At 33.6% G+C, this 27,851-nt stretch overlaps 2 protein-coding genes and 1 long non-coding RNA gene across 18 annotated transcripts in view; 2 read left to right on the top strand and 1 right to left on the bottom strand.

Annotated features, from left to right (window-relative positions):
- Positions 1-27,851, top strand: part of LOC148614001 (uncharacterized) — a 163,510-nt gene that overhangs the window by 127,421 nt on the left and 8,238 nt on the right. For 4 of the 16 annotated variants that reach the window (XM_088587753.1, XM_088587751.1, XM_088587750.1 and 1 more), the window contains exon 1: positions 26,781-27,596. The exons of 6 other annotated variants lie outside the window; for them this stretch is intronic. Coding sequence is in view for 1 of the 10 variants with exons in the window: in XM_088587749.1 (XP_088443875.1) it covers positions 27,049-27,123; positions 27,392-27,436 (120 nt within the window). In the remaining 9 variants the exon portion in view is untranslated. Of the gene's footprint in view, positions 1-25,485; positions 25,569-26,780; positions 27,597-27,851 lie in introns of those variants that run through there. 6 more of the 16 variants (XM_088587754.1, XM_088587747.1, XM_088587745.1 and 3 more) reach the window with 5 other exon arrangements.
- LOC148614003 (5-cytosine rRNA methyltransferase NSUN4-like) lies at positions 18-12,749 on the top strand. The gene is made up of 6 exons (XM_088587727.1): positions 18-168; positions 5,014-5,680; positions 7,599-7,730; positions 9,384-9,529; positions 10,856-10,980; positions 12,464-12,749. Exons 1-6 carry the CDS (start codon positions 88-90, stop codon positions 12,741-12,743), a joined length of 1,431 nt encoding a protein of 476 aa, XP_088443853.1. The 5' UTR covers positions 18-87; the 3' UTR covers positions 12,744-12,749.
- On the bottom strand, positions 12,431-23,442 carry LOC148614002 (uncharacterized). The gene is made up of 3 exons (XR_015923533.1): positions 23,330-23,442; positions 13,886-14,004; positions 12,431-12,568 (listed from the first exon to the last, which is right to left on the bottom strand). It is a non-coding gene; the product is annotated as an uncharacterized LOC148614002 (long non-coding RNA).

The following is a 27,851-nucleotide window of genomic DNA, read 5'->3' as shown; positions in this document are numbered from 1 at the left end:
CGGCTAATGGAATTGCTTGTTCCATATGAAAGTGAAAGTATGTTTTCAACTAAAGCTTGAAAAAGAAAGTAGACCACATGAGGAAAGATGTCTTGTTTTAGTGTGAAATCAAAGTTAAATCTAAAACGTTTTGTGATACTGCAACCTAAACGTTTAAAGAAAAAAACGGTTATTTACTTCTTTAAATGTTTTGTAACTGACTTCACGCACACGCGGCGCAGGCTAGAATGACTGATTGATTGATTGTTGTCTGTTGAAAATGCATAGTCTCAAATATTTCTAGCAACAAGTTGAACAAGAATCTATGAGAAATATATAATGAAAAAAAGGTGACAAATGGGAAACAAGGAATAGCAGTATTTTGACTGCCTCCAGCTAATGCACAGGTCCCAGTTTCAGACAGAGCCTTGCGCCCACAACTCCACGTTTGCCCACTTATTATATGCAGGGATGATTTTTTAGCTAAATTTTGCTATCTCAAATCCAGATTTCACTGTTATGATACTTTTTTCACTGTATATTTACTTCTGATTTTGCTTGTTGACATAGATTAAATTTTATTGATCTTGTGACAGCAGGATGATGTAAAGGTCAGCAGTGTCCTAGCAAGTGCAGAATGAAGGGGCACCCCTCCCGGCCTTTATCACACCTGTCCCTATTTAGTCCCCCCTTAGTGCCCATTTACAATTATCTGAATGTCCTAAGATTACACTCTTGTTCATAAATTACCTGAAGCCAATTAAGAAGTGTCACCTTCCTTATCTACATCCTGTTGTAATTAACCTGCAGGTAAACCTCGGGTAATTAAGATTGATCATTCAGCTGATCAGGGCTGTGATGATGGACAAGTAGAAAATTAATCCTGATTGGATGCCCGATCTATCACCATTTAATGGACAGCCAGTTATTGGATAATAATTACTACTGCACAATTAATTTCACAAATATTTTCAGGTTAACATGTCTTAGTTTTGTAGAACCACAGAAGTTAATAATTGCATGTTGCACATGTGTGTTAATTCAAAATGCCAGATACCTCCCTCACATTTTCAATATTTAAAAAAAATTCTATATCTTCAATAGTACAGGACATTTTCAAAAAGTTACAATAGTTATAGGAAATAATATTTCTTTCAATAAAGTATGATTTTGAAATTCAGTTGGAGCAATATTGAATATTAGTTACATTTCATGCAACATTTCACCCCATAGTATGTCATAATTGTAAAGAATCACCTTTATCACCTGATTGCTGAAGGAAGATGATTTTGTCTTAATGCAAACATAAATCTTAAAAAAATTAAGATCAATGTCCCATTTTTTTTTTTTTTGAAAACATGCTACAGGTTAGTCCTGCACCCTCTATTTTCAAATCTTAGCTAGAACACTGGGTCAGGTAAATCATATTAACCTATGCCTCTGTGCACACATTTTCTCTTTTAACCTTGATTGAGAGCTTACTGGATAATTAGCAATAACCAAATGGTCAGGTAAAGCTATCATATAACATTGTTACTTTAGCACTGAACGTGCAGTGTTTATAGCTATAAATACTTATATATTTGTCTATAGCTATAAATACCCATCAATACAGGGATAATCAAAGTACTTGTGTACTGAATCAATTTGTATTGATTGTGAAAATGTTTACACCTCAAATAATGTGTCAGAAAAAGATAAAGGAAAGAACCAGGATCAACATCAAATTAACTTATCACAAAGTTGATTTTGTCAAATGTAAGCATTGAACTTTCTGATTTAGATTCATCTGATTATGAATGACATATTATTTACATTTATGAATATCACACAAAAAAATGAAGTGTGCCAAGTTGTGTTATATTAAGGTTTGTTTTTTGTTCACAAGGAACATGTAGATGAATAGGCACTTATCTCTCTGACATCATAATTTAACTTCAAACTACTAGTTGACCTTTTCCAGTTTCTTAATGTTCAATTTGATATTCAATTTAGCGAACGCATGGTCAAAACTGTTCGTCAAATCACTCAAACTTGAACCACAGTCATTAAAATCAACCCTGTTCTTAGCATCTAGTTACAATTATTTTGATCTAAGCTCAAGTGCTACAACTTGTCGCATAGGCACCTGAGTATTCTGTAAAACGTTTAGTTTCTTGGCACATAGTTCCATGAAGATAAAATGCTGAAATCTTAGAATATGACTTCATTAATAAGGTCTGATATGGAATTCAAGTTTATTGAACACCTATGGCCTATTATGACATACAATCCTTGATTCTTAACCCATGGCCAAATAGCTGGATAGAATAATTGCAATAATGCCAGACCACAGACTGACACCATTCCTGGAAAAATTGCATTATCAAAATAAGTATGCCACAGTCTCAGTCAAGTTCTAATATTATTTATCACCTACTTATTGTGTCTGCATCCATATATAATGGAACACACCCTTTAGGCATAACAGTATGATGCAAGTAAAGCTCAATTTTTATTAGTTGACTATCAAAAGTTTATTCACAGAATATAAATGTTTAATTTTTGGTTTTGTTTATTGTTGTAAATAACACAGAATAAACTTGATATTTTAGAAATAAGGGGACCTACATGTAAGTATTTGCAATTCAACCTAAACGGGATGTGCCAATGGAACTCCTTTCCTGCGGTGGTGTATGAAATAATTGCAGATTCTTACAGGTTTCACAAATCAGTAGGCTCTGGCAACTGCTTGATCTAAATTGATAAAAAGAACCCTCTTTAGAGATAACCACCCAGTACAGATATAATATCTAAACTGAGTATTAGATCCCAACCTGTTAACCCTTAAAGAAAGGGCTATTCCCTAATTTCCACCTGAGGTACATATACACATGTAAGACATAATACTATCTTGATGAATTCTTTTTCTATGGAAACTATTGGATGTTACATACACACCTTCGATAACTGCTCTTTGGACTGAGCAATCTACAATTGGCCAATGTTCTAAGTATTCTTAGTTGCCATGGCTTCTAAAGCAAGCTGATTTCTGCTTCTGATCTATTCTTTTTAACAGCCAGGTAACACATTGGGCATGCTATGCTAGACATTACTATAGGTCACTGTTGGTTGGTAAGCTATTTTCTGACTGGGTGCAATGGGGATTTCAGGCTCTCACGTTGGAGAAATACCTCAGGGACTTGCTCTTCCTATCAAATATACGGACAGACTTGTCATTTATTAGTCAGCATATTTGATTGAGAGAGTATGCAAATAAGTCCCTGTGTTGTACATTATAAGTCTGGTTTTGTCAGAGAATAATGATATTTGTTTCAACATATGTTTTATAATTCTGACATTTTAAATACCATAGGTAAGTTAATAACTTTCAATACATATTTTATTCAAAATTTTCATTTCTACAAAATTATTGTATGTATAATTGAAGTAACACTGTAACGTAGTTATTTCCTTGGTCTCATCCTACTCATTTTTACTGAAACCCTGCAGAATTTCTTAGTGGAGAAAAATTAGAGAATTTAAAAAATAAAAAAATTTAAAGAAGTGAACAGGTACATAAAATTCGGGCCATGAATAATTTGAGTCAAAACAGTACCTGTACACAAAAATTGATTGGAATTTACCAATTTATAATGGAACAATTCATTGAAATGCCAATTTTCCCTTGGAGATGAAAAAAAAATTGGATGTTTTCTCCTGTCTTTTTGTTACATGGTTCTAAGGCAAAAGTCTTTTTCCTTCTACACTACCTACCTTAGTCTTTTGTGTCTACCCTAAACATTTTATGGCCATTTGTTTTAAGCACTGTTTAAGTCTAGAGTGTTTCCCTATTTACTCAATGTACCGTATTTTGGTGTGTATTTTGCACACTTTTAATTTTAAACATAAACCCTTTATGCATCCCCGATACACATCAAAGAAAATTCTGCATTTAATTATCACGCTTGGCCGAGCTATCAACACACAAGCCCTATTTGATGACTGTCTGCATTGTTAGCTCAGACCCCTTAATTGATCGTAGTAAAACAGTCCTCCTTCTAGAATTAGCAATCTTCAGAAATTTATTACTCTCAATAGACAACCTTTCAAAGGTAATCAAAACATATGTCCAAGCTGACAATTTCAGCTATTGTCTATGTTACACATTTCTTACCTGAATAGTAAATTTTAAACAACGAAAACACAGATAAATACAAAAAGTAGCAAAAAACAAAATTCTTTTTTGAAATAAATACACAAAACAGACAAAATGGTCCTTTCTATTGACAAATGAATTAAAGCCAGAAATGTTTGTGGTTCTAACAAGTTATGCAATTTTCACTGCGTACAATACATACATACATCGGTAAAAAGTTTTTTACATCAACTTTTAAAGGAAAAACCACCCTGCGAATTATACACAACTGTGCTCTATACACACCAAAATACGGTAAAATGCTTTTGAAAGTAAAACAATTTCCTTATATACTTACCCTAGTTTTTCTTGCTGGTAACAGGAAACTAGACTATTATTATTTTTTTGGCCTTAGCATTAATCTTTTAAACATAAAATCATGTTACTTCATGTATTTCATATTTTGCTACTTCTCCTTGTCAACTAATTATGTATAAATATTGCCTAAAGCCCAATAAGATGAAAAAATTCTTCAAATTAAAACCTGATTTTTTTTTATAAATATGAAATGTCTATTTGCCTATCACTAATTATGACCTGTTGAAGAGTCAAGGAACACACAATAAAATTGTCTTAAGGAGATAGACTTAGGGTTAGGGACATAACTCTTGAAATCAGCCATATGTTTGTATCATGTTCATTTTCACCCAAGCCTTTTAAGCTTTTCTTTGAAACAGTATGAAATCAGCCCAAGTTACTTTGATGCTTACCACTACATGAGATTGATGTAAAATGATGAATACAAATGTTCCAGTGATTTGTGAGAGTTGTGTCTCTTACCCTAGGTCTATCTCTTTAAGTAAACATTTTCATAGTTGTCCAGTCAGTTTATTTCTTTTAACTGGATTTTTTCCCAGGCATTCCAGAGTAAACAAAAGACACACAAAGAAGTTGCATTGCAGTTTTTTGATACATTTTACAACCAGCATTATGGAAAATTATGGCCATCCATCAGAATCTCTTTGTTGTCAAGGCAGAAGTATTGTGCTTTATTAAATAGCTACGATTTTTTAGAAGCTAGTAAAAATGAATCAAAACTTTCAAATCTTGGAGCCTTTGACTTTATTGAAAATGCAAAACAGGTAGCATCTTATAGATCAAGAAAAAGAGACTATGCTAAAGGAATAACAAATCAAGACCAGAATGAAAGAAACAAGGCTCAAAATGAAAGTAGTCATTTTACAGAAGATAATGTAACTAATCTAATGGACTCTAACTTGAATTCTTCTGGTGGTTCTGATTCAGAGGACGTCAAGGACAGTTTATTATCGAGTCTTGTTAGACCTGTTGATGATAAGAATACAAGTTTGTATGATTTCATACCTGCTGATACAGTATACAGTGAAAGGGAACTCAAAGACATGAATGTAATAAAGAAAAGTACATTTGAAGATCGTGATATACCTGTTAGCTATGTGTCAGAGGACTTTCCACTAATACCAGAGACACTGAAGGCATTCTGCTTTGAAAGAGGAAATATTGATATGTTTCCAGATCCTTCACACAAAAGAGAAAAGAAATTAGGTGATTTTTAATCAAGTGTTTTTAATACTCATTGAATAAACTTTTATTTGGTTTTCTCTTTTCAAAAGTTTCCAAGCATGTAAGCCATCTTCATGCATAATTAAGGTAGATGATTGGCTTTGAGTGACCTAGAGTAATCTGTATGTACTTTTTTTGAAATATCTTATGATAGTGAGATTATTTAGGTATGATACATCTTTAAGTTGTTTTTTTGCAATGATTTAGTTTTTGCTATATTCATGGTGGTTGTCTTGTGTTACTTTTTAAGGTTACTATCTGATGAATGCTGTAGCATGTTAATTGTGTTAATTAGCTCACCTGGCCAAAGGCCATGTGAGCTATTTTCATCACTTGGGGTTGTCGTCGTCGTCCGTTGTCGTTGTTAACAATTATACAAAACTCTTCTCCTCTAAAACACTTGTCTAATTAGAACCAAACTTGGTATGTATGTTTCTTGGGGTATCCTGCATAGAACTGATGTGGGGATTTTTGATTTATCAAAAAACATGGCAGTTGTTACTAAAAATAGAATGCAGGGATCAGACAGTAGTTTTTCACATATATCTCCAAAACTGTTAGGTTTAGCTGAATTCTGACATGGGTAAAAGTGTTCACCATGATGAGATCTATCTTTTGTCAAATTTTGGTTTTATTCTGTTAAGCCATAATTGAGCTATTGCCCCTTTTCAATGATCTTTGCTATTATTTTCTATTTCTTTCAAAAATCTTCTCCTCTGACACTACTTGACCAATTGAAACCAAACTTGGTATGAATGTTCCTTGGGGTATCCTGCATAGATTTGATGTGGGGATTTTTGATTCATCGAGAAACATGGCTGATGTTACTTAAAAATAGAACATTGGGGTCAGACAGTAGTTTTTCACATAAATCTCCAAAACCGTTTTTTTTGGTTTTAAACTGTTGTCATTTTGGAGAAATTGCCCTTTTTCAACGATTTTAGGTATTTTTAATGTAATTTCTTTCAAAAATCTTCTCCTCTGATATTATTTGATCAAATGGAACCAAACTTAGTATGAATGTTTCTTGGGGTATCCTACATAGAACTGATTTGGGGATTTTTGATCTGTCAAAAAATATGGCTGCTGTTACTGAAAATAGAACATAGGGGTCAGGCAGTAGTTTTTCACATATATCTCCAAAACTGTTAGCTTTAGCCAATTTCTTTCAATAGCTGAAATGATATTTATTATTAGGACTACAAAAGTCTTCAGGAATAAAAGTTGTCAGATGACTCCTTGTAAGAGTTATTGCCCTAGAAAGGGGAAAGTTGTGTTACTTTTTTTTTATTCAGGTTACTATTTGATGGGTACTATAACATTTTAGTTGCGTTGTGTTTTCATGCTATTACAAGACGGGCTTGAGTACACGAGTTTGATCCATAAAATTGTAAAAAAATTTGATTAAATTGCAAATTAACGTTTTTTTTGGCGTTTTAATATCCATGGTCATACAGGAAAAAAAATAGTATGTGGTCATGGATAGTAATATGTAAATAATGGCTTAGTTGGCATTTTTGTCAAATTTTGATAATTTTATGGACCAAACTCATGAAATCAAGATCCTGTGGTCACTATCTGATGGATGCTGTAACATGTGCCAGCCAGTGTTCTAGGATTTTTTTTTATTTTTAATTTTACAGAAAAACTCTATATGAACTTTCCCTCACTTGAGTTTATTTACTGAACTGAACAAATCATTCAAAATATTCAAGCTATCCACTTTCCACATGCCATAATAATTTTCCTACACCAATAAGTACATTGTGTTACATTTTTTCTAGGTTACTATTTATTTGATGGATGTTTTAATATTTAAGTTGTGTTGTTTTTTTCTGGTTACTCTCTGATGGATGCTGTCATTGCTGTAACATTTAAGTTAATTATTGTATGATTTCAGGTTACTATCTGATGGATGCTGCTTCCTTGTTACCAGTCATTGCCCTGAATATCCAACAGAATGATAATGTTTTAGACATGTGCTCTGCTCCTGGTGGTAAAATGTTGACCATGTTACAGTACCATCACTCAGGTAATATTAGCAGCATACTATTCAGCTACAGATCCAAGCAGGGTAGTTCTTTCGGTTGGACCCCCTCCTTTTTGTTGGAAAATTTGTTAATTTCGTGCAAAGTTTGGCAAGAGTTTTGAACACCCTCTTTAGATCTCTAGTTTAGTAAATTTTATACTTTCATATAAAGTAAATGATAATACATTTTCTTTGACATGTGACTGAGGAATAAAACAATCACTGTGCACCACCTGTAGTAGTTATTCCTGTAGTTACCATACTGGGCAAAACAAAAAAGCACCTTTTTTTAAGGTGACAACTATTATTCCTTGCTATTTGTTTTATGTCAAATCATTAACAAAAATCCGAAGCAAATACTGAAAAAAACCATGGTCTAGTAACAACCACAAGTCTGTGAAATGGTTAAAATGCTGAGTTACCTCCCTTGATCAATATTCCTATTATAATATGAATATTTCATGCTGAAGTGGGCACTATTTCATTTCTTTGGATATATACCTTCTTTACATGAAATCATGGTTATGAACTGTGTTTTTTTATTAATGCTTAAAATACCTTTAAACATTGAAAAAAAAGTTCCTTGATAGACCAACCAGAAATAGTTTCTAAGCATTTAGGCCTTCCTCTGTCTTCTTAGTCTGTCCCTTATTAATCATTTTTGTGGTGAGGTATAAATAAAGCACAAACAGAAAAGCACTGACCTCTTTATTTTACCCAGCTGTTGAAAATCTCATCTGCACTTTCATCACATTTTGGGGAAATAAAAAAAGGTAAAATGAAATGCCTTTCTCTCTTTTGTTTTCATGAAAAATGTCCTGAAATCCAAGAAATTGACATTTAATGGCCTTGCTGTAAGCTTGTTTTTGGGTTGTGCTTTGAAAGAGAAACGTCTTTCGAATTTATGTAAATCTATTGTGGTAAATTGTTTCTCTTTGAGCAACAGAGGATTTTTTGGTATTGACAATATATATGATGTCATTATCGGCAAATTGTTCATTATTTAAACTTCAAAATATCTTGATTAAAAATCAATTTCTTAACTTGGACAAGAATTTGAATGAAAAAAAAAATATCAAATTCTTACAAAACTAAAATATGTAGCCTTTTTTTGGGATGTATCACATTTTTCAGATTTTGCATGATTCTCACAAAGACTGCTACTTAATCGATCAGATATTAAAGTTGGAATGCAAATCTTTCCCAAGAATATCCACATTTATATGATTGAGTGGCTGTTCAAGTAAAAATCAGGTAGATACTATATTATGGGTGGCACAGCTAGGGCAAATTTTATCCCTCACAAGTTTTTGTTCCAATGTAATGTATGTCAAATAGTATAAAGTTTACTTTAAATTGACAACAGACGGCTCAGAAAATGTTTTTAAAATTACATAATAAAGCAACCAAATTTTGCACAAATTAAAGAGTTATCTCCCATAGTTCAATTAATTTCAATGCTTACTATGTATTTCTCTTTAATCATTCAGTTAATAAAAAAACAACCAACTTTGAGAAAGAATGCCTTTGTTATATGAAATGTATGAACATTTTTTGAAAACAAAATTTTTCGTGTGCCACCCACTGCCTGGTTTTTGTGTGGAAACCCTCTTAAACTTTTGATATAAATATGCAACAACCTGTGTGATATTACAGGAAACTTAGTATGTAATGATGCATCAAAGAGCAGATTGAGGAGATTATCTCACATACTTGATTCCTATGGGAACCAAACAATGAAGGACATGGTCACCGTCCAGAATCAAAGTGGAATGGACTTTACTGAGCCAGTATTTGATAAGGTACATTTTTGATGTATAAATCCCTGTGTGAATTATGTATTATACTTCTTCTGGTAAAATCAGCTGTTCATCAGTAACCACTGTCTTGATCATTTGTATGTTGGTTGGTCAAAAAAAAATTATGTGTCATATTTTTTTTCATATTTCATTGGAAAATAATGAAATGCTTTCTCATTTGATACACATATTTACATATGGATTAATTGTTTGTTTTTTCATGGCTTCTATAGATAGCAAATGTTCATGGTGAAACCAATAAGAATATTTTGCAGGGATATTATTGTTGTATTTTTATCTTCAGACTTCCTTCCACTCAAACTTTTCTCTTGTGACATTAACATTATTATACCCCCACTCAACAAGTAGATGTTACTTTGGAATTACCTTGTCTATCCACCATTTTTTGTCCGTTCTTCATTCCGTCTGTCTGTCCATATGAATATAGTTACAATTATTTTGGTTACCAATTGATAGATTGATTTTAGATTCTGCATGTGACTTTTAATAGATGGGCCATGGGTTGTTAGCAAATTTGAGTACTCTTTTATATCAACTTCCTGTTTTTCATAAAAAAAAATCCAGTGGATGGATTGAATTCAAATTTGGTGTGTGGATTTATAGAGATGAAGTATTTTCGTTACTGTCCATTATTAACTTCCTGAATGAATGGTGGTATGCATAGCATAATAACACATGCAACTTCATGTTTCTTACTTAGTTCCATTTGTGCCTGGATGCACATATGGACAATACCAGATCACTCAATAACATTTGGTTTTGTGCTTTCTTCTTTACTTTTTACCATGACATCCCCATCTCTTTAAACTTACTCTCTACTGTTCATTTTCCATGTTTCTGTGGGTCTCCCCTTTTTCTACTTATGTCCATCTCGGTGAAACTTTTGCGATTCTATTTTCAAGTGCCTCAAGACATGTCTAGTCTATTTTCATTTTCTGAGCTCAGTTCCTATTTAATTTTCCTAGAAATATTTGATACTGTAACCGTTTGTTTTATCATATGCCAAACTATAGTATTATATACTTACTTTCTGATTACAAAGGCCGACCTTAAACAATTGTTGGTTTGCTGTTTATCAATCTTCTCATTGAAAACTCACATACTTAATTTTTTTTCATTCTTTCCACAACAAATATTCCTTATATTCTATTTTTAGCACATTGGTTTCACTTTTTGGCATTTTTCAGGGAAAAAAATCACCTGTCTACCTACTTACATCTAAAATTGTATGTGGATAAACAGCAAACCCACATTTTTTAAGGATGGCCTTATTTTAGTAAATTATGTACATTTTTTACATTTGTTCAGGTACTGGTTGATGCCCCTTGTACAAATGACAGGCATTCTTTGTTGGAAGATGACAACAATATGTTTAAACCTGGCAGGATGAGTGAAAGATTAGAAATACCTCAAAAACAGAAGCATCTTTTAGTGTATGTGAGAAATATATGGGTTCATGTTTAAAATTTTGTCTGATGTTATAAGTTGAAACAATATTAACTTTTTTTTCCAACTATAGGGTAATCAGCCACCTGTAAAGTAATTTATCCTATTGCTAGAACACATTAAGAAGAATGTGTGTTCATGAAGTGATTTAAAACAGTTTTCCAGGTTTGCTTTTTAGCTCATCTGGCCAAAGGCGTCTGTCGTCGTTGTTAACAATTATACAAAACTCTTCTCTGACACTACTTGACCAACTGAAACCAAACATGGTATGAATGTTCCTTGGGGTATCGTGCATAGAAATGTTGTGCGGATTTTTGATTTGTTTAAAAACATGGCCACCGTTACTAAAATTAGAACAAAGGGAAAGACAGTACTTTTTCACATATATGTCCTAAATTGTTAGGTTTATCTGAATTGTGATGGAAAAAATGTTCATCATGATAAGATCTATCTGTGGTCGAATTTTGGTTTTAATCCATTCAGCCAAGTTGGAGTTATTGCCCTTTTTTAACGATTTTTGCTATTTTTAATGGTATTTCTTCCAAAAATCTTCTCCTCTGAAAATACTTGATCAAATGAAACTAAACTTGTTGTGAATGTTTTCTTGGGGTATCCTGCATAGAACTGATGCGGGGATTTTTGATCCGTCAAAAAACATGGCAGCCGTTACTAAAAATAAAACATAGAGGTCAGACAGGAGTTTTTTGCATATATCTCCAAAACCATTAGGTTTAGCAAAATTCTTTCAATAGCTGAAATGATCCATATTATTAGGACTACAGAAGTCTTCAGGGATAAAAGTTGTCAGATGACTCCTTGTAAGAGTTATTGCCCTTGAAAGGGGAAAGATGACTCCTTTTTTAACAGTTTTTAATTAATATCTTGAAAACTATGATAGATTAAAAGAAACTTTCAATTGTTGAGAAGATCTTATGATAAGTCCTACCAAAAAATTCTTGAGTCAAAATTGTTGGACAACTTCTCGTTAAATTTATTGCCTTTGAAAGGCAAAATTCAACCAGGTGAGCGATTCAGGCTCCTGGGAGCCTCTTGTTTGAGTTGTTTCAGTTCTAATAATATAAAAGATCTCTCACATGAAACCAAAGATATCATTTAAAATACCTGTACTAAAAATGGGTAAGTTTCATGTACTTTTCAGATTGTTTTTTTTTCTTCTGCAAGGTGATTTTCAGGAAATTTTGTTCTTGTGTTTTCATGGATTTCACCAAAGCAAAATTTGACATATGGAAGTACATTTCTTTACAAGTCAACTTTATGTCATATAAGCCTCAGGGGAGCAGGGGGTATCCAAATGATTTAGAGCATTCCAGGTTATTATTTGCTAATTTTTGCCCTAATTTTGCAATGAACAACATCTTCCCAAAAAGGGGATGGAACCCTATGAATTGATCTACCACTGTCCTGTAGTATAGTCTATGCTTCTTATTTTAATAACTATTTTTATTACAGGTCAGCTATAAGGTCATGTAAGCCTGGTGGAGAGGTTGTATATTCAACATGTTCTCTGTCTCCAGCACAGAATGATGGTGTCATACAATCTGCCATTGAACACATCTGGAAAGAAACCAATGTTAATGTTTGTGTTGTTAATCTAGACTATTTCCCAAAAGTGTTCAGAAAAACATTAAATTTTTATCCAAAATGTAGATATGGTCAACTGATCTTACCAAACTTGACTGCAAACTTTGGACCAATGTATTTTTGTAAACTGAAAAGATTAAATTCATAAAATGAATTTTATTTATATTTTGCCCACTTACCCCTGCCCAAGTTTGTGAAAGCTAATGACTAATGAATTTTACTTTCAGTAAAACTTTTTTTTTTACATCTAACATTAGATTACCCAAATTGGGTTCATGGTTGTCTTTCACTACCAAATGTGATGAAAAGAAAAAGATGAGTTGGACCTCTTGTTGTGAAAAGGATCAAATGGAAGGAGATACATTTTGCAAATGTACATGTACTATTTAAGTGTTTAGTTTGGACACATACAGGGTATAGGTATAGTGAAAACGCACAATGAACTTTGAACTTTCTGACTGTGCTGTAGACCTGCAAAATTTTCCTTCATGATGTTGCACATTTAACTCAATTATCATGTTTTTCAATGTACATGTATGTTTTGTTTGGTACTGAAATTTCCCATTTGGTCATTTAAAGCCAGCTTTCTGTATTTTATTTTACTATCCTTGTGTTCAGTTATGTTTAACTATAATTAAGAAGTAATTAGTCTTTTCATCAATGTAGAAACATATAAAAATCATGTCTATCCTGCAAAATAATGTATGGACATAGACTTAGAAAACAATAATATTCACCTATAATTCATCTACACAAATCGTAGTAAAAAAGAGTTAGGTTCATGTGCCTTTCTAAGTATTAAACATCACCATACGTTTTCGTTATTATTCATGACATAATATAAAAATTAACTGCATTTGCGAGACATTTTTGTGCTTCCAACTGTATTAGACTATCACACCAACTACACATTCTCAGATTAGGTGCTTTGATAAATTTTGGTTTATCTCTGAATTATTACGAACTTAGAATTGAGAATGTTTCTATGAGCTGGTTATATAAAGAAGATCCAAATTAAAGTCATATTTGTGTCTAGACTTTCCTGTTAACAATAAAAAACAAAATTTTGGAAAAGTTTAGATAAAAAAAAATAGAAATTTAGTTACTTTATGTTCTTTGTTGTGTATATCTGTTGTCCATGTCTGGTTTTTGTCCCTGAGTTACATTCTTTTGATTATCGCTGTAACCTTGGTTCTCTTGATTATTCTCTCAATTTACGAGAGTTATTTGAATATTTGAATCATTTGTTAATGAGAAAACCTGTCAACAAGAGAATGGTGAAAGTCTTACTTGAGAAACAGTCACTACTATTCTGTAGGATTCATTATTTTCCTCCAAGTGTCAATCTTCGTGAACTTGTTTATCAACCACATTAAAAGATTTGTGATAAGCACCGCTTCGGAAGCAACCTGGTGATAATGATTATCATATCTCAACTACATGTAGATTTAAAACTTGTTCTGCATGTCATTTTAAAAGAATGACGTTTGATAACCTTGGTTAAGATGCAGGAATTATAACTCTTCTGACTATTTTGTTTTAATTCGGTAACAGCAAAGACATTTCAGTTGACTAGATCTACTACTGATCTCCAATTGCCTTTAAATTGTTTGCCATGATCTGGATATGAAAGCTTATTCAGGTCATTTTATGATCATGGAAAAAAATAAGTCGTTTTCACGAGTTGTGAAGTAATTCCAACTAGTTACTAATGTCGTTCCCGTAAGTTACTAAGTCGTTCCTATGAGTTACACTGTACCTATTATACCTTTGCCAGTCACATCAGTACATGATTGATCGTTGATTGTTGGTGTTAACACCAGAACAGTAATATTTCAGCTATATTCAGGCGATGAACATGAAATGGATGATAAAATGAACATGAAATGATGATGAAATAAAAAATGGAATGGGACACTAGGATAATGAGGTCGACACATTTCGATTGCCACTGGAAATGGGGAGAGGTGGACAGGTTCGGGCAATTTAACCTCCTGTGGCGGAGCCCTATTTTTCCTACTCCAGGAGAATACCACAGAAGGGTTTTTTTAACGTGCGAGGAATGTGGAATTTTTCCCAAGCCAGGAGTACCCTATTCCACCACCTGGGGCATACAACCCAGTTGCTCTGTGGACAGAGCACCCTAGCCCCCCCCCCGGCTAGGGCTAGGGCTGTGCCCACTATTTAGACGCCTCTTACGACAAGCTTGGCGCTGCTACAGGCTATTTCTTTCGACACCCGGACCTGCACGGGGGGCACATCAGTACACAATTTGAATTCCAAAATTTAGACCAAATTAGCTACCTGTTTTTATTTTGTTTAACCCGATGATTATTTTTCCTGGATTATTTTTGGCTTTGTTAAATGACAACTGTGGCCATAAATAATAGAACGCACAGAAAATTGAATACAACCCTGCCCTGCATAAATCTTTTTTAAAAAGTGCAAACAAAATTAATTTCATGCTCAAGTAAATTGTATTGAAACAACAATGAAACAATTACAATAAAACCAAAACAAAACATTGAAAACTAATATTTTTCAACTACTATAAATTTCCGAAAACTTTTTTGTATTATTAAAAAAAATACATATGCGAATATATTATCCTTCTGAATTCATATATTCTCAAATATTCAAAAATTAATTTCTACTTTTTTTTATTTCTCCTGTTTTTTGGTTTTTTTTTATATAAAACATTTTATTTCTTTGGACTTCATAACTACTCTACGACTTCATTCCATTGATTGTTTTGTTCCAATATAATGAATGAATAATCAGGGGAACCAAGGTTATAGCGGCAGTTATCAAAATAATGTAATCAATCCAGGGACAAAGACCAGACACGGAAAACAGATATACACAATAAATAACATGAAATAACTAAAATAAGACATACAAAGTATCAAAAACAAATAATCAACTCGGACTCCACTCAAAACTGGGAGCATGGACCAGGTGCACCGGTAGCCTGCTGAGTTGCTCATAAAAAGTCAAGTCCGGGGTAGACGAAAGAGGAAAGGAAAACTGACACGTTTAACAATCAGTTTTCATGACGCACATGGATACACCATGATAACGATCCACGATGACGACCATAAAACTTCTGTAGTGATGACTTCAATCTTGTAGCAGCATAACCCTGTTCTAGAAGCCTACTTGTTAAAAATCTAGCACGATATAAAAAGTCTGCGTATTTTAGGTAAGCTCTGGCATAACGTATGATATGTGATATGAGCAATCCATACGCATGTGCCGAAGGAATATTGCCACAGGTGAAAGGTTAGTTGACAGTTCTGAATGAAAAGTTATTACGTTTGTCGTAAAGTTTGGTCAATAGTTTTCCTTTACCATCGATTTCTAAGTGTAGGTAAAAAGATATGAGGCTGACCTCACAATTTCTGTAGTATCCTTTATCTCAAGTACTTGGGGGTAGATGCGATGAATCAAATCCCGGAAATTAGGATTGTTTAAAGATAATACGCCATCTACTTAGCGGAAATTGAGATTAAAGGATCTAGCTAAACGATATTCTTTCTTTCCGATCAGATCAGCTATAAACTCAGCTTCATAAGAGTGAAGAAATGGGTCAGCAAGTAGAGGAACATAACTTGTTTCCATTGGAATGCCGACCGTTTGTTGAAAAACGCGTCCACCACACTGGAGAAACATGTTGTCGAGTAAAAAATCAAGTATTTTGTTAACATCTTCCTCTGTTTATTTGGAAGATAATTTGAAATTATTTCTTACAAAGTGTTAGGAATCTCTACCAAGAACTATATATTTGTATCTAGGTGTACCATCTTTGTTTGGAAAAAACAACGATGTATAATGTTTTTAAGTCGGGATTTTAACTGAGTATGGGGAATAGAAGTATACAATGTTGAAACATCATAGGTTTCAATGATATTATATTCGGATGATAATCTTGAACTGATTGTCTCCAAAAGATCTTTCGAAATTTTCAGGATCCACATTGAATTAATACCACTACGGGAGTAACAAGTGTTGCGGTAGGACTGCAGACCCTCTTTGGCAGTTGTGAGTATAGAAGTTAAACGTTTTGAAAGATGTTTGGTGGTACATTTAGCACAGATTTATGGCTTTCCACAATCTCTTTTTTGGAGAGTGTGGTAGCAGTATAGGTCTTATCACTGCTATTATTTTCTACGTCTATCTCTGATAATAAACATTGGATGTAAAACGTATTGTAGACAGAAACAATGTTATTTTGGGCTTTGCCTGCTGGTACGACAACATATTTGTCATGTGTAGTAGACAATGTTTTTGTACATCGGGTTCTTTGAAAACTGATGTAGCATTGGCACTCATTGACCTACTTAGAACTTTCATTCGTTTCAAAATTAAAGACCTCACGGCCTTTAACCACTCTGACAGAGAATCAATGTCTTATTATTCTCGTATTATCCATTTTTTTTTTGCGAAGTCATCCACGGCATCCATAAGAACTTTAAAGTTATATTTCCAATTTATGGAGCGTGGTTCACAGTACTTGGGACCTTTAGAAAGGATATTACGTAGAGATTCGTTTTCGATAATCGTTAAATCTCCCGTAACGACGTGACCAGAAGGACCATATTTGAATGGAGAGGTTTTGCAAGAACAGTCAGGTGGTTTAGCCTTGAAGTCCTCAATCCCGAGGTTCTGCAATAGCCTTTTATAATTGAAAATTTTGGAAGCAATGGGTGAAGTATAGGAATATGAAATAATCGGTATGGATTTGTCTTTGAAATATGGGGGAATTTTGTTGGTAACGTTTTTTTTATGGAGGATGTTAGCCAAATTAATTGCATCTATACCTTTGTTGACAAACGGTAGTGGAAGAAATGGTCGTTTTTCTTCATCTTAACGTTTTACACAAAACTGGTTTAAAGAGTCTGTGGAAACCAATATCCAATATGATGGCAACAAGTCTGTATAATGATGAGGTGGGGTCAGAAACAGGAGTGTCAAGGCTTGTTTTGTAAAGGGAGTGTAGTAGAGTGAGAGGTATGGAATAAAGTTTGGTTCTAATGTGATGAAGTCCAAGAGGTTTTTGTATGAAAGGAAGGAGAATATCTATGGAGACATCATGTAACTTAGGTGACGTATAGTGGCGATGGCCATGACTCCATTCCCGTCTTTGATTTTTGTCAAATAAATTTCATCACATTCATGCTATTGTTATATTGGCTTGAAAGGTTTCCTATACTTTTGATGTTGTCATTGCATCCGTAAGGTATTGCAGTACCTAGTCTGCGTATCCAGTACTCCTCTCTTTCCCTGCGACAGTTTTTACTTAGAACGGGGCTGTTCGTAGGATGGTAATTTTTTTTCTCTAAAATACGAACTTTCAAAGAGAGGATTGAATGATCTTGTTGATTAAAGTGTTGATAAACTGTCGGGAATTTGGTGGTGTTAATTCCCGAAGGATGACTGCACATTCTTTTATTTAAAACTCATACGATTTAATAAGAAATATAATTGATTTGTACACTTTTTTACAACTAATGGTGTCTTCTGGCTATTCCAACATTTTAAAAATATATATTCTGGATATTCCTACATGCATAGAACAATGGATGTTGTTTTAGTAATTATTGCCTAATTAATTTTGCAGGTAAATTTGGGATTCTACATTGGATTTAAACATTTAATTAGCAAAATTATAATGTGTTTTAGAGAAATGTGGGGTTATTTTTGCCAAATTTATAACTTTTGTCGTGGTAATAAATAAATAAAAGATAGACTTAAAATGTTGAAATATTGGAAAAAAAGATAGAGACTGAAAATTAAATAAATTAATTAATAAACAAATTTTAAAAAAATCTTTAAAAGTTTATAAGCTTTTTTTTAATAAATATATATACAGATTCTGAAAATATTTATATACATTGATTTGTAAGCAATAAATGAGATTGATTCAATTATATTCAAATACAAGCTTTACTGCGGTTATTGCCACCAGTTGAAGACGTTTGGTTCCATGCACTAGAGGACATCGACGACACCAACATCAACATACTAACACTTCCCTTTACTGACTACTATACCAGTTACTGGATAGAGGGAAACCGTGAAGTGTGGAACCACCATGCAACAGAGGTACCAAGGACTACCAACCATCTTCCATGGACGTTGTATATGATACTTATTTCTGTTTGATTGGATAAAATTTGTCACAATAGAACAGACTTATATTTTGACCATTTTCTATCTTTTATGGAGCTTGTGTATACATGGTTAAAAACATTGTTATATGAATATTGGGAAATAAATTAATTTGAGATAAATAGTGTTATCTGATTGGTTAAAATAATTTTGTGTTATCACAGTGGATGAAAAAATATTGACATGTTCCTGTTAGGTAATTTCAGAGCTACTTTTCTCATGTTTAAAGATAAAAATATGTTTTAAAATTGGCTATGATGAAAATTTTGTGTATTGAAATAACAAATTTTTCATGAGTATATTTTGTTTATTGCACTTAGCAATAAACAATATTCACATGGAAAATTAATGTTATTTTTCAATAGACAAAATTTTTATCACAGCCAATTCTTGAATGAATATCTCTCTTTGAGTATATACATGTATTGCACTGGTGCAAATATGAATATGTATATATAGAATACAAACATAAAACTGGACGTATTATGTCATATAGAACAGATACATGTAGATCTAGAACACAAGTATTTAACTGAACATAGTTAATCACATAGAACCAATTTATACATATGTCGCATAGAACTGATTTATTCATGTATATCTAAAATACAAACATCGAACTGGACATATTTTGTCACGTTGAACATATATATGTATATCTATAACACAAACATCAAATTGGACAAATTATATAACAACACAGACATAAAACTGGATGTATTATGTCACATAGAACATATATATATGTTTATCATATTCTTTAACACAAGTATTTAAATGGACATAGTAAGACACATAGAACAGATCTATACATGCATATCTAGAACACAAACATGAAACTTGATTTATTATGTCACATATTAAAGATACAAATATATATCTAGAACACAAGTATTGAACTGGACATATTATGTCACATGGAACAGATACCTGTTTATCTAGAACACATGTATTTAACTGGACATAGATAGTCACATAGAAAGATGTATACATGTGTATCTAGTACACAAACATTGCCTATATTATGTTACACAGAACAGATACACGGACATCTAGAACACAAGTATTGAACTGGACATATTATGTCACATAGAACAGATTTATACATGTATATCTAGAATACACACATTGAAATGGTCATATTATGTGACATAGAACAGTTTAATACATGTATATCTAGAACGCAGACATGAAACTGGACAAATAATGTCACATGGAACATTTATATGTATATCTAGAATACAAACATTGAACTGGATTTATTATGTCACATAGAACAGATACATGTTTATCTAGAACACATGTATTTAACAAGACATACATAGTCACATAGAACATATGTATACATGCATATCTAGTACACAAACATTAAACAAGATATGTTTTGTCACATGGAACAGATACATGGATGTCTAGAACACATTTTTTAAATGGACAGGGTAAGTCACATAGAACATATATTAAATTATATTATATTGTATCATACGTTACAACACCGACATCCCCATGCAGGTCCAGGTGTTAAAAGAATAGGCCTGCAGCAGCGCCAACCTTGTCGTAAAAGGCGACTAAATAGTGCTCAGAACCCTAGCCCGGGGCTAGGGGCGCTCTGCCCACAGAGCAACTGGGATGTGTGCGCCAGGTGGTGGAATGGGGTACCCCTGGCGTGTTACATGCTGGGGTTGTCAGGCTATGATACGGAAAACCTGACCGCTAACCATAGTGGTGCACCGTGTTGGGAAAAATGCCACGTTCCTCGCACGTTAAAGAACCCTATTGTGGTATTCTCCCGGAGTAGGAACCATAGGGCTCCGCCACAAGAGGCTAAATTGCCCGACCCTACCCACCTCTCCCTATTTCCAGTGGCAATCAAAATTTGTCGACCCCCATTGTCCTTGTGTCCTATCCCTTTTTCTTTTCATCATCATTTCATGTTCATTTTATCATCAATTTCATGTTCATCGTCTGAATATAGCTGAAATATTGCTGCTCGGACGTTAATACCCAACAAACGAACAAACAAACAAACAACACCAGCATGAAACTGGATGCATTACGTCACATAGAGCAGATACATGTATATCTAGAACACAATTTTTAAATGGACAGGGTAAATCATATAGAACAGATATATACATATATACCTGGGCTAAGTCTTGGCCGTCAGCCTTAGCCCCAACTAGTTTAAAGACTTATCATCAGCACTCACATTCTTGCCTTTGCATTTACCATAATTTTCTTTGATCCTGTTTCTCTTATTATCATTACTCTGTCTTGGGTTACCTCTTTTCTCCTTGTTTTGAGGACAAAATCTGCTTGTATGACCCTTTTCATTGCATTTATAACAAGTAATTTCAGCATATCGTGCCCTTTTTTCCTCACGACTTTCTGTATTACCTCTGTTAGCACCATTTTGTTGCAATGTAGCAGCTAATTTACTTATTTCACCCGTTAAATTCCTTATCTGATTCTTTACCTCTTTGAATTTGTCTTCTGTGACAAATTGCTTACTGTTACCAACCTTTCTAATTTCATCAGAGTCATCTTCCTCTATTTGCCTTATACTCAATTGGCGTTTGTTTCCATTTCTACAACACTCATGCCAGGTTATGAGTTGCAAGGTTTCATCAATTGTCTTTGGTTGTTTTGTTCTTACCTCATATGATAGGTTCTGATCTATCAACCCTCTTAAAATGTGCTCAATAGTAAGTGTGGTCACTAAATGAGGCAGACTTAGTTCTGGATATGCCTTATTCACCATCTCCTCTACTCTGGTTGCATACTCAATCATGGTTTCTTTACTGTTCTTTTTTACCTGATTTAACTGTTCCCGATAGTGCTCAGGTAACAGAAAATCACCATATCTCTGGTCCAGTGCAGTATAAAGGTTTCTGATATTACCTTTTACAGGTACAGGCAATTTGGTCACAAATATCAAAGCTTCATCTTTTAAGCTACACATAAGATCTTCTAATTGCTTGTCATTGTCCCAATTGAACTTTTTTATTCCAATCTCAAAGATAGCCCAAAAACTCTGAAAATCGCTTTTACCATTAAAATATGGCAGTCTGAACTTGGGTTCCTCTGAATGACTAACACTACCTGAATCCCGTGAGGATGAAGGCTTAGTTCCTATGGTTTCGTAACTGCTAATACTGCTACTATGGTTACCCATACCTGTCTGAATGTAACCCCTAGTATCATAAAACTCATTTCCGTGACCATAATCTACTCTCTGTGCACCAGCGTTTCTCTGTAATGCTGAGTTACTATTCTCAGTGGCACTCCAATTACCTGCCCTTGACACATTTCTCAACTCTAATGTCAGACGTTGTATCTCTGAATCTTTGTTTTTCATCTCGTATTCTAGTTTGACATTTTAATTCTTTACCTGGTCAAGATCTTTTTTCATGTCGTACTGCAACCTGATTTTCTCAGTTTTTACCTTCTCAATGTCTTGTTTCAAATGCCAATTTTGCACATTTGCATCATTCAAGAGCTTTTCATAATTTGACACGTCTTTTGTAACCTTCAACAAACTCTGCATAGTGTCAAAAAGTTCTCTTTTTGTCTCTGCTACATCGTGCTCAGCATGTTCTAGACTATCTTCTGTCTGAGCTAGTTGATTACTTACATCTGATAACTGCTGTTTGAGCTTCATATTCTCTTGTCTAACATCACTAGACTCTGTATTTACCTCAGAACTGGTTATATTTAATGCACCTTCACTTAAACATCTCTCATGAAGTGATCCACTACTGTGACTACTTACCAACTGTCATATCTCAGCTTGAGAAATATTGTCAAAGTTTGCCATCTCATATTCTATATTTTCCCCTTTTTTTGAAAACTGAGATCTAGTAACAACACCAGTACGAGAACTAGAATGAGCCACAGGACTATCCGCCTTAATTATTGAACTATTTTATTGTTCAGTTTCTACAACTAATTCTCTTAAAAAAAACTATGGTAGAATTCTCTACCCAAACGTATTCAAAACTATTCAGTTTCCGAATACAAAAAAGTCAAATTTACTCTCAACTAAACGAATTCACGTTCCAGTTAAGAGGTATTGCATCAAACAATTCAGTCCTTCAGCAATGAAAAACCAACCATGCAGCAACTACTATTTTACAAAAATCGTCAGTCAAATACAGCTACACAAACTGATGAGAACCGGGTACATCCCACCGCTGCCACCAATATTGTAAAACTAGGAAACCGAGCGGAAATCTACGAAATAATCAGAAACTGATGGGCATAGAAGCTGCATGTAACACGTATAAAAATGAATAGTTTATTATGCAGGAATATAATTTTGACAATCCAAAAACAATATACAAATTCCGTTACCCAAGTCAAAGAACCTGCATAATGTCAGTAATTTAGACAAAAGTATAAATATAACACTAAATAATTATCAGTGATAATAATAAAATATCAAATCTAGGCCGGAGTTGGGTTAACAAAAACAGCACCTTCAAGTAAAAGCGTTACGGAATTCACCGTCTAAAAACACTTGAAATACAGAAAGATGTATATAAAAAGAGCTATAAAGCTTACCGTTGACTATATAAATATCCACAAGTCCAAACGTGGCAAATAAACAGGTCAAGGGAACGACACAGCCGATCCCTGGGACAGTCGAATTTCGAATTCCCAACTTTGTTTTCAGTAGAAACACCAACGACAGATTGTTGACGACAACGCATGAAATTTCCCGCAATACACTAATTTTGCGGAATAAAAGACGTTCACAACCCTGATGCGACTGACAAATATGCAGAACGAATAAAACATAACTATATACAACAATATTCTATAACAAGATTAATTTACTCAAAACACGGAATTTAAACCCGCATCTAACCAGTCCTGGTTTAAAAATTAATGTACGCCAAAAGAACGATAACTCACTTTGGCGGAAAATGTAGACGTCAAAACAGCGACAGACTTCTGTTAAAATGATAATAATTAATAACTTAAATGGTAAGACAATGCTAAAACATTATCCCTAAGTATATTTTTGTCTTGCCAAAATACTTCAGGATAATTAATATATGTGAAAACGTATTTCACAACATATATCTACAGTGATTGGGAAGGATTTTTTTATGATGGGACAATGGCCCCATCCCTGACAATTTCATGGGGCCATTTTAGATTTGAAGGGGCCATTTTGTTCAGATTTAGGAGAAAATTTTGAATAAACGAGTAACGACTTTATTTGGATTTTCAATATTTTTTGTTTGATTTGAACAAGGCTTTAGGACATAAATGTCTTTCGTTTTAGAAGTCTGTTTTTTGTCTGTTTCCATGTCTCTAATGTGTGTTGGAAGTTGTGATTTTTAAGCCCTTTTCCTTCCAATCTGACTCGCAGCAGTCTGTCGCATATGAGAGGGTTCAGTCTTGACCGTAGCTTCCTTACGATGAGATTTTGTTGACTGAACACCCTCTCACAACTGCATGTGCAACCTTTTGTAAAGATATTATTTTTCCCATACTTTACACAAAGTTTACAGAACATTTTATTGTCCAAAAAATACAACCAAGGCCATATTTTTAACCATTTTTCATGTACATTGCGTGTTTCACTTTCTGAACATTTGGTTTTATCCTGGGATTCATTTTTATTTTGTTGTGGTCCTGAATTATTTGAAAAACTGAGATCTAGTAACAACACCAGTACGAGAACTAGAATGAGCCACAGGACTATCCGCCTTAATTATTGAACTATTTTATTGTTCAGTTTCTACAACTAATTCTCTTAAAAAAAACTATGGTAGAATTCTCTACCCAAACGTATTCAAAACTATTCAGTTTCCGAATACAAAAAAGTCAAATTTACTCTCAACTAAACGAATTCACGTTCCAGTTAAGAGGTATTGCATCAAACAATTCAGTCCTTCTGCAATGAAAAACCAACCATGCAGCAACTACTATTTTACAAAAATCGTCAGTCAAATACAGCTACACAAACTGATGAGAACCGGGTACATCCCACCGCCGCCACCAATATTGTAAAACTAGGAAACCGAGCGGAAATCTACGAAATAATCAGAAACTGATGGGCATAGAAGCTGCATGTAACACGTATAAAAATGAATAGTTTATTATGCAGGAATATAATTTTGACAATCCAAAAACAATATACAAATTCCGTTACCCAAGTCAAAGAACCTGCATAATGTCAGTAATTTAGACAAAAGTATAAATATAACACTAAATAATTATCAGTGATAATAATAAAATATCAAATCTAGGCCGGAGTTGGGTTAACAAAAACAGCACCTTCAAGTAAAAGCGTTACGGAATTCACCGTCTAAAAACACTTGAAATACAGAAAGATGTATATAAAAAGAGCTATAAAGCTTACCGTTGACTATATAAATATCCACAAGTCCAAACGTGGCAAATAAACAGGTCAAGGGAACGACACAGCCGATCCCTGGGACAGTCGAATTTCGAATTCCCAACTTTGTTTTCAGTAGAAACACCAACGACAGATTGTTGACGACAACGCATGAAATTTCCCGCAATACATTAATTTTGCGGAATAAAAGACGTTCACAACCCTGATGCGACTGACAAATATGCAGAACGAATAAAACATAACTATATACAACAATATTCTATAACAAGATTAATTTACTCAAAACACGGAATTTAAACCCGCATCTAACCAGTCCTGGTTTAAAAATTAATGTACGCCAAAAGAACGATAACTCACTTTGGCGGAAAATGTAGACGTCAAAACAGCGACAGACTTCTGTTAAAATGATAATAATTAATAACTTAAATGGTAAGACAATGCTAAAACATTATCCCTAAGTATATTTTTGTCTTGCCAAAATACTTCAGGATAATTAATATATGTGAAAACGTATTTCACAACATATATCTACAGTGATTGGGAAGGATTTTTTTATGATGGGACAATGGCCCCATCCCTGACAATTTCATGGGGCCATTTTAGATTTGAAGGGGCCATTTTGTTCAGATTTAGGAGAAAATTTTGAATAAACGAGTAACGACTTTATTTGGATTTTCAATATTTTTTGTTTGATTTGAACAAGGCTTTAGGACATAAATGTCTTTCGTTTTAGAAGTCTGTTTTTTGTCTGTTTCCATGTCTCTAATGTGTGTTGGAAGTTGTGATTTTTAAGCCCTTTTCCTTCCAATCTGACTCGCAGCAGTCTGTCGCATATGAGAGGGTTCAGTCTTGACCATAGCTTCCTTACGATGAGATTTTGTTGACTGAACACCCTCTCACAACTGCATGTGCAACCTTTTGTAAAGATATTATTTTTCCCATACTTTACACAAAGTTTACAGAACATTTTATTGTCCAAAAAATACAACCAAGGCCATATTTTTAACCATTTTTCATGTACATTGCGTGTTTCACTTTCTGAACATTTGGTTTTATCCTGGGATTCATTTTTATTTTGTTGTGGTCCTGAATTATTTGGTTGTGATTCTTTATCTTTTGGTTCAGCTTGATTAGTGATGTTGTTGGTATCAGATTCAGAATCAGATTCAGAATCAGATTGAGAATTAGATCTTTGGGTAACATTTATTTGGTCACGATTTGGCTCTACAACTACAATATCTGAGGTACTTGAACCCTTTTTCATGAAACTTAATGTCTTTTGACCAGGAGGGAGTGCTTTTATCCTTTTAGGGGGAGGCATTTCCCTATGTTTAAATTTCGTGCCACCTTCAACTTGTAATGACCTTGATTTTATCTAATTACCATTTTTAAAGAAATTCAACGAACGATCGACATGGCTAACTTTATCATATTACGTAACATAAAAGATGCAAAAATTTCATCAAAATTGACAAAATCGCGTAGGGTTTATCAAAAAGTTTGATTGAAAATACTTAGAACATTTAAAAGCATTATTTTCAATATTAACCTTCAATTCAAGTTCATTTTATTTGTTTATATTCTTTCGGTTTACGATCGTTTCATTTTGCCAAGGGATATCAACATTGGCCAATATCGAGACCCCAAATGCGGGAAATTGGTAATACAGTTCCGAGAATCGTACGACAACAATCAATTTCATTGGCTAAAGCCGCTTGTACAAATTTATCCTCCAATCAGATCGGCGATTTATTTTTAAAGTCTATTTTTAATCGGGGGAAAACCGCGATTTCATGTCATTTTAAAAATAATACAAAAGTTTATGACGCAAAACGGAACAGAACAGGAATAATACCGATCAATAAAAGAACTTTAAGGGTGCACTACGGCGCTTTCTGATTGTGCTTTGATGCGCCATTTTCGATACAAATGCGCAAATTGCGCATTGCGCATGGCCTTTCCAACCACTATATCTAGAACACAAGTATTGAAATGGACATATTATGTCACATAGAACAGATACATGTATATCTAGGACATAAGTATTAAACTGGACATAGTAATTAAAATAGAACAGATTTGTATATGTATATCTTGAACACTATCATTAAACTGGACACATTATGTCACATGGAACAGATGCATGTATACCTAGAACGCAAACATTTAATTGGACACATTATGTCACATGCTTCAGATACATGTATATCTAGAATGCAAACTTTGAACTGGACATATAATTCTATTTTCAGAAGAGAATAAGGGCTCAAGTCATCAAGATCTGTTGGGGAATCAAAGTATGATTTTTCTAAGATATTAAAACTAAAAGGAGAAAATGGCAGGGATGTATCAAAAAAGGGTAGACCAGAGAGCATTTCCTGTGTTCACAGGGATTCACAACATTTAGAAACCTTCCCTTATGATGTTGACCAAGATGCAGTTAGTTCAGATTTGCCTGTATGTAATAACTTCTAGGAAACAATCTTTATGCCATTCACACTTTGTGAATTGAAATTCAAACTTTTTGTATGTCCCATACGCATTGCATTTTTATTTATCTTGAAATTTTTTTTTGGATAAATATACTCAAGGAGATTACCATTGTCACAGGCAAGGCATGCTTTGGTCACTTTATGTTTGTTGTTATTCAATGAGATTATCCTATACATGTATATAGAAACTTCATTAAATTTGACAACCTACTTGTGGTCA

The sequence above is a fragment of the Perna viridis genome, chromosome 6, assembly GCF_037379345.1.
Source record: "Perna viridis isolate PV_CMFRI_1.1 ecotype Kerala chromosome 6, ASM3737934v1, whole genome shotgun sequence".
Classification (NCBI taxonomy): domain Eukaryota; kingdom Metazoa; phylum Mollusca; class Bivalvia; order Mytilida; family Mytilidae; genus Perna; species Perna viridis.
This window is presented reverse-complemented; position numbering and strand designations above follow the sequence as displayed.